The 7,915-nt window shown below is 55.6% G+C and overlaps 1 protein-coding gene across 1 annotated transcript; it reads left to right on the top strand.

The window, feature by feature from the left end:
* Window positions 1-3,138: 3,138 nt before the first annotated feature.
* Window positions 3,139-7,032, top strand: SPACA6 (sperm acrosome associated 6). Its single transcript, XM_064517725.1, has 10 exons — window positions 3,139-3,412; window positions 4,047-4,121; window positions 4,483-4,551; window positions 4,723-4,746; window positions 4,833-4,910; window positions 5,159-5,262; window positions 5,660-5,813; window positions 6,151-6,301; window positions 6,785-6,813; window positions 6,902-7,032. The coding sequence occupies exons 1-10, from the start codon at window positions 3,139-3,141 to the stop codon at window positions 7,030-7,032; spliced, it is 1,089 nt and encodes a 362-aa protein (XP_064373795.1).
* Window positions 7,033-7,915: the final 883 nt, after the last annotated feature.

The following is a 7,915-nucleotide window of genomic DNA, read 5'->3' as shown; positions in this document are numbered from 1 at the left end:
ATGGTGGGGTTGGAAGGGAACTTGACTGCAATGCTTTTGTCAGTGGGTGAGTGTTCCTAAGTGGGACGTGTTTGGGGTATGAATCTTGCCCTAGTCAAAGCGTCAATTTGAGGAGCGAGAGAAAGCAAAGAGGGGCAGTTGTTGTGGGACTGGGATAGGCATAGCAGGGCCAGGATAGGGGCTGCCACGAACCTGACTGCAAGCTCTTTGTTGGTGGGTAAGTGTGTATGCCAGTATTGCATTTGTGTTGCCAATCTGCCAGCAGGCATGATGTCCGTTTGGGAAGAGAGAGGAAGCAGAGCATTCCAGTAGCAGGGCTGGACTAGGCATGCCAGGGCCACGGTAAGGACCTAAGTCAAATTTACTTTGCAGTGTGGAGGTCCAAGAGAACTTCTCTGCAAGCCTATATTGTTGGCTGAGTGTTGTTGACAGAAGCACATTTGTGCTCTTAATCTGGCAGAAGACAAAGTGTCAGTTTGGGAAGAGACAGAAAGCACAAAGTTGCAGTCGTTGTGGGGCTGGACTAGGCACTTCAGGGCCTGTGTAGGGGCCAAACAAAACTTGTCATCAAGCACTTATTGTTCGGGCTGTTCTGCCCAAATTACTTTTGGGCTGCAAATCTGCCAGTGGGCACTTATCAGTTTCTGAAGAGAGAAGAAGTGCAGAGGTAGATTATATGTGGGGGTGGAAGAGGCATGCCAGGTCCAGTGCAGGGGCCCATGAGAACTTTGTCCATATGCCCTCTGCTGTCCTATCAGGTATTTTGACAGCTGCAGCCTTACAAACACTTACTGCAGCCATGTGCCTACTGCTGTCCTTTCATGCCTTCAGAGATACATGACTACAGAAGCACAAACTGCAGCCAAGTGCCTGCTCCTGTCCTATAAGGCTCTCTAGCAGAAGTGATCTATCAATCAGGATTGAGGCCTTGTGCCTCGTGCTGGCCTAACTGGTGTTGAGACAGGAGCAACCACGCAGTCAACATTGAAGCCATAAGCCTTTTTCTGGCCTATCATCTTCAGAAATAGGAGTGACCTCACAATTAATATCACAGCCATGTTCCTGCAGCTGGTCTGTCATCTGCTCAGATAGAAATGACTTCACAGACATTTCGCTGGCCCTGTGCCTGATGCTTGCCTCACAACGAACACCAGAGTCGTGAACCCATTCTGGCCTATCAGCTGCAGAGAGAGAAATGATTTCACAAAGATCTGCACTGTTAAGGGGCACTATGAGGTCCATCATATCTGGCAGGCTCACGAATGTGGGGTTTCCCCCTGCCCTGATGCTGGAGTCCAGCCCAGTGAGCCTGAAGATCCAGAGTTCTTTCCATCCCAGGATGCGGGAGATCTGCTCTTGCTCTCCTGTTTGCAGGTTTAACCAGTAGAGAGGCTGAGCATTTATCTCAGAGATACACATGCATGTACATGCACACACACAGAGGACCCTAACACGGCCAGCTACACAGACTGCTGCAGGTAAGGCACTATCTTTAACAACCCCCCCCCATAAAACACCATCAGAAGTCACATAAAACATAAGTAAAGATAGCCAAGTCTCCTTCCTCCTGGCCAGTTAATAAGGATTGAAGTTCACTCGTGAAAGCACACATGCCCGCACTCTCTAGTTCTCCTGAGTATCAGCATGGCTCCTCCATCCATCTGATAACCGTGCCTGGATCCTGAGCTCCCTTGCCTACTATGTGAGCTTCTTTCTTATTGGCTGCTCCAGCTTGAGGTTTTCTAGCAAATTACACATATGTGTACCAATGCACAGCAGTTTAGAGGAAAATGCCAATACTCTGGTTCCACGAGCAGCTGTTACCCAGGCACACAGGCTCTATAACCCTTGCTTCCCAGCTCCAACTGTTGGTGGCAGCACCCTTGCTCCTCTCACCCCAGCCTCACCAGTAGCTGTCATGTAGGGCTCACGGGCCTATGACTGGTTCCACACCAGTGGCTGATGCTGGGACTCTCACTCACCCCAGTTACTGGCACCAGACATGGGGGCCACCAATGCCAAGGTCTCGCTTGATCTGGTCCAAATTCATCTCATTCTTGTCTCCCCAATTGCTGGCACCTTGACCTTACTGCACTTGCACAAGAGGTTGAGAGTGAGACTACCCAGAAAGATAATTGGAAAAGAATTCAATAGGAGGATAGGATAGACTCTGGTGATCTGGCACAGGGCTGAGTCATTCAAGCACACTGCCTGGCAGCTACTTAGATGTGACCAGCCATTTTTATACTGTCTCCTCTCTATTCCTCTCTTTGTTCCTCCCTAACCCCCTTCCCTAAACATTTCTTGGTAAACTGTGCATAGTCCTAAAGGCACCCCTTGGATATCCAAAATCCTCAAGTCTTGTTTCTCCCTTTCTTATCAGTTACAAAGTCCAGGCTGGCCTCGTAGTTCCAAAGCCATGCCTGTAGTTTCTTAGTTGCCCATCAATTAGGTACTGGAGATTCCTGTTCTGTTGTCTCTCTTATTGCTTGTCTATTAGTTTTTTGCCTCTCTGTTTTATTTAGTGCTTTTCCTGTTAGTTATGACTCCCTTTGCACTGAGAAGTTCCTTGATCTGATAACTGCAATGAAATAGATGCTCTCACATTCCAGTGTGACCCTGGCAGTCTTTATGGCTCCTGACCAAATGACCCTTGACTAGTCCATAGGGTGACCCTAAGATACCTGTACAGCATCCAGAATTCCCATCCTATCCATAGAGTGACCATGGGGGCCTATATGGCACCCAGAGCCCCTGCTTGATCCTGCAGGGAAAACACTGAGGTGCATGGGAGTCCCTGCAAGGGACTGGATTGGGAGTGTTGAATGGACAGGATTGTGAGGGAGTGCAAGGAAGGGGACAAGGGATTCAAATAAAGGGGATTTGGGGACGCTAAGTAATGTGATTGGCAGGGGCTGAAAGCAGAGGGCTGGGGAGACTAGATGAGGGGACTGTGGGATCTGGAGCCCTGTCTCCACTCCACACACCCCAGGGTACTGAGGTGTCCAGGTGCCCCTGATCCCCCCCCACAGTGGACCCAGAACCCCATTGTTTCTCAGGGATCCAGGCATCCGAGCCCCGCCTTGGAACCCCACTGGTCCCTGTGACCCAGGTGTCCAGGTGCTGTGGAGTGGGGCCATGGGGTGGCAATGGGTGTCCCTTATACTGATGCTGGCCCTCTGGTTCCCCAGAGACTTAGGTATCTGGGTGGAGGGGCCTGGGTGGTGGCGGTGGGTAGTCTTGGCCCCCTGGCTCCCTGGGGTGCCCCCCTGCCTGCTCTGCTTTGGCCCTCCCCTGCAGTGGGCCCGGCTCTGCCGTGATGTAACTGGGGCCCTCCCTGGGGCCTCCCAACACCAGCGCTGCCTCAAAGCCCTCGTCCAGGCTGCTGCACCCCTTGCCGCTGTCACTGTGGGTAAGTAGTGGGACCTGGTCTTGATGGTGAACCCTGCCTTGCCCATGGACCCCCATCCTGTCCAGGACCCCCACCCCAACTGGGTACCCATGACCTTGAACGGGACCCTTGCTCTGAGCAGGACTCCCTAGAGGGCTATAGAGGGTCCCAACCAGGGTCCCTACCCAACCAGGGACCCCCACCCTGACCAGGCACCCCCTGACACTGCCCAAAACTCTGGGCATCTAGGGACCTCTCTCCTGAGTGAGGATCCTGGGGACTCCACACAGACCAGGACCCCAAGAATCCACTGCCATGCCCAGGTCCCCTTGTCCTAACCTGGATCCCCAGGGATCTCACCAGGGGTCCTTCAACCCTTCCTGGGACCTCCTCCCCAACCTTGATCTGGACCCCAGGGATCCCCAGGGACCCCAAATCTGACTGGGACTCTGGGGACCCTCCAACCCTGACTGGGGACTCTGAGGGCCTCCAGGGACCCCCCAGCCCTGACTGTGACCTGAGGGACCCCCCAGGGATCCCCAACCCTCCCCAGGACCTCTAAACCCTGATTGGGACCCCAGGGATGCCCCAGCCCTTACTGGAACCCCCTAAACTTGACACTATACTAATCCAAGTGCCCTTGTGCTGGTCCCAGGGTCAGGGCAGCGTGAGGCTCTTCGGGAGATTGTCATGGATGCCCTACGCTTGTTGGAGGTTCAGAGGGGCACAGGTGAGCAGGGGACATGTGTCACATGGGGAGGTGCAACATGCATGGGGGGGGTGAGGGATGGGACATGGGACGTAGGACAGACATGGAATGGGACATGGAGGCCTTGAATGGACGTCTAGGGGGAGCCCATCAGGGTCTGGGGGCTACAAGAGGGTATTTGGGAGCTCCTGGAGGGTTATGCCTCTGGGGTTTTATGGGGTCTGGGGGATCTGAAGGAGTATTTGGGGATAGATGGTACTCCAGAGTGGGTACATGGGGTCCAGATGATTTGTATAGGGGGGGTCTATAGGGTCTGAGGGGTGTATGAGAATTTATGGGTGGGGGGGGCACGCTTTCACCTTTATACTTTGGACCCTCTCAGAGCTCTTCGAGGTGTCTCTGCAGGAGGCTGTTGATGGAATTTGGAAGAAGCTGAGACAGCTGGAGGAAGGTACAGGGCTAGTGGGGATGCCCACCTGGGATGCCCCACCCTGAAGTTCCTCACTCCATAGACCGCCCTCCATCCCCAGGATGGACAAGGGCTGAGCCCTGACAGTGCATCACAAAAATGTGAAACCCCAGTGACCCCCAATCTAATGTTGGTTCTCTCCTCCCGCACCAGCTCCAGCCTGTGTCCCACCCTGTGGTGAGTGCCCATCCCTCGATCACCTGTCCCCCTGTCCCGCAGCATGCCTCCTGCATTCCCAGGACTTCCAAACCTCTCCCTTCCAGGGTACCAGCTGGCCGCCCGCATCTTCCAGTGTGCAACCTGCCGCCTTGTGGACTGCCAGTTCCCCCTGGACTGCCCAGGTAAGGGGGCTACAGGTGACCCAGGCATCCAGGCAAGGCTGGGCCAAGTGTCACTCCAAAGCTGGGCACAGCGAAGGTGCTGGGCACAACCCTCCTTGCATGTGGGCATGCCTGTCTGCCCTAGCCTGAGTGCATGAGCATGTAAGAGTACATATGCCTGCCCATGCCTACCAGGAGTGCATGTGCATATACACAGCTGCCTGTGAGTGCACAAGCATGTGTGAGCATGCATCTGCCTGTGTCCCTAGTACAGGACGTGTGGGCCCGCGAGGGTGAAGCTGTCATGCTGCACTGTGTTGTGCCCTTTGCCACCCCCCCAGACCTGCCCATCACCTGGATGTTCGCCAAGGATGTGAGTTGCACATGTACATGCAAAGAGTGTCTGGGCATGCATGGGTGTGCACGACAGGACTGGGCAGCAAGGTCTGCATGTGTTTGTGCACGTTTGTGTGCTTGGCATGAGGACTGTCTATGCTATAAGTAGCATGAGTGCGAGCATGCACAGGGCTTGAGCAAAGGCATACCCACATGAAGGGTACATGCAAGCAAGAGGCAGGTCATGCATGTGTGTGTGCAGATTTGACCTGAGTGCACACATGTGGGACATGGGCGTACATGCACATTTGTGTGCAGAGGGCACAAGGTGTGCAGGGCACAACTGTTTTTGCGTGTACATGTGTGAGCAGAGGATGTGAGTATGCAATCACATGCCTGGACCAGACATGCCAACATGTCCCCCCATGGCCCAGCTGCGCACACAGGACCTGGCGCTGTTTGAAGAACTGCAGGGAGGGATGGGGGGACCCCCCACCCTTATCCTCCAGGACCCCCCTCTGGGAACCATCGCCTGTAGCCTGGGGGCCCACGCTGAGACCCTGGCCCGCAAGTACTTCTTCCTCAATGGTGTGCCCAGACTCCTGGGTCTGCTGGGGGCAATGGGGGGGGGGAGGGTGCAGGGTGGAGCTGAGCCCTTGGATGCGGAGGTCCAGGAAGGTACGTGGCGGGGGTGCAAGCAGGTTGCCAGGACACTTGAGTCCATGGTGGGGAGGTGGAGTGGAGCAAGGGCTCCCTCATGCCTGGCTCCCTGTGCAGCGGTGGGGTGTATAGGATGGAGCAGAGGTACCGGGACACCTGGGGCCTTGTGGAAGCAATGAGGTTGGTGGAGTGGAAGAGGAGCCTTTGGACACCTGGGTCCCTGGGGGGAGGTAGGGTATGCCCCCAGGCACCTGGACCCTTGCAGTGTCGATAGGCACCGTGGAGGCAGAGCGGCGACTTCAGGCCCAGTTCAGGGCTGTGCTGCGCTGGCCTCACAGCAGGACACCCCCGCACCCCAGAATGCTGCTGAGGCTGGGGCTGGCACTCGGCTTGATGGGGCTCATCCTGCTGCTGGTGTAAGTCTCCTTGGCCTGGGACACCCAAATCCTCAGGAACTACAAGCCCCCAGAACCCAGGCATCTGGGGGCCTCCACAGACCCACCTGGATTTCCTACAAACCCCCAAGGAGATCCAGGGGTCCAGGGAGGACATAAACACCTGGGACCTCCCAACACCCCGGGACTCCCATGCTCCCCCAGCTCATTTTGAGACACCCCCACACACACACTTGCACCCAGGACCACCACAAATCGTCTCTCCTCCCGCTGAACCACTCAATAGCCCCCTCAGACCCACCAAATTTCCTTAGTGCCCCCAGAATCCTCTCATTGCCCCTTGGACACTCTTTGGGACCTTCTGGTTGCTCCCAGTTTACCCAGTTGTCCCAAGAACCCCCAGACACCATACTACTCTCCAGGACCTCCCAGTTGCCCCATAGATCATCCAGTTGCCCCTCAAGCCCCTTTTGGGACCCTACCAGTTGCCTCTGGACCCCCTAGTTTCCTTCTGGCTGCCTGGAGACCCCAGGGTATCCTTCTCCCCCCCTCGCATGGATGAGGAGACAGGGGTCTTCCTCCTCCTCCTCCTCTTTCTTGACTCCTCTTTCTTTCTCCCAGGGCCACCTGGCAACGGCTCCGGAATCCCTAAAAGCCTCCCCGACCAAGTGATCACCTGGCATCCCGCAGATTGGGCCATCAGGGTCCACTGCGGGAGCCCAGAAACCTGGCTTCACCCTGAGGGAGTTTGACACAAGTCCATCCCTGGGGACCAAAATTCCTGTAATTGCTCCTCTTGTGTTGGGGGGAAGGGGTTAACTTGGAAACTTGGGTCCTTCCCCCAAATATTTACTTAGATGGGGCAGAAGGGAACTTGGTTTTGTTTTTGTTACAACTTATAATTATAATTTCTCATCTCTTACTGTGGAAGGAGGGTCTGTTGGGTGGGAGGGGAGGCTCAGCCTCACAGGGGACCCAAGAGATGGGGGAGCCATGCGCTAGGGGTCCTTGCCCTGCCCTGCCCTACAGGAGCTGTGTGCTCAGTCCTCACCCCAGAGAAGCCACATACTGGGTTCATGCACCAGGGGAGCTGGTCTCTGTGCTGAGTCCCTGTCCCTGGGGAGCAGTATGCTAGGTCTGTGCTCTGGGGGAGCACTGTGTCAGGGTTCCTGCCCTGCCCTGGGGAAGCTGTGTGTTGGGGCCCTGACCTGCTGTGCCCGGGGTGGGGGGGCATGTGCTGGGTCCCTGCCCTGCCCCAAGGGAGCTGTGTGCCATGTCCCTACCCTCCCCAGGGAGGCCATGGTGCAGAAGAGCCCCGAGAGGGCTCCCCAAGTTGGGGCTCACCCCCTGCACTGTGAGTTCCCTGCCCTCTGCCATGTTTCCAGATGGGGACACTGGGCTACAAGTGCTGGCAGTGGGGAACTGCACCATCATGTCCCCTGAAGGGAGTGTTAAAGGAAGAAGGAATAAAGGAGAGGGCTGTGACAGGTCTCCCTCAGACACTCAGGAAGGGAGGGCTGGGGCTGGCTGGTCTTTTATTAGGCCACAGGCATGGAGATAGCCTAGCCTGGGGAAGGAGCAGAGAGATTTCCTTGCTCACCTGAGAAATGTTTACATACTTACCATCAGATAATT

Source organism: Dromaius novaehollandiae, chromosome 10 (genome assembly GCF_036370855.1).
Source record: "Dromaius novaehollandiae isolate bDroNov1 chromosome 10, bDroNov1.hap1, whole genome shotgun sequence".
Classification (NCBI taxonomy): Eukaryota; Metazoa; Chordata; class Aves; order Casuariiformes; family Dromaiidae; genus Dromaius; species Dromaius novaehollandiae.
This window is presented reverse-complemented; position numbering and strand designations above follow the sequence as displayed.

Coding starts and splice junctions, on each gene's coding strand:
- SPACA6 (XM_064517725.1), top strand. CDS start 3,139: ATGGGGTGGCAATGGGTGTCCCTTATACTGATGCTGGCCCTCTGGTTC. Junction 3,413..4,046: donor CCTTGCCGCTGTCACTGTGG/GTAAGTAGTGGG, acceptor TGCTGGTCCCAG/GGTCAGGGCAGCGTGAGGCT. Junction 6,814..6,901: donor GGCTGCCTGGAGACCCCAGG/GTATCCTTCTCC, acceptor TCTTTCTCCCAG/GGCCACCTGGCAACGGCTCC.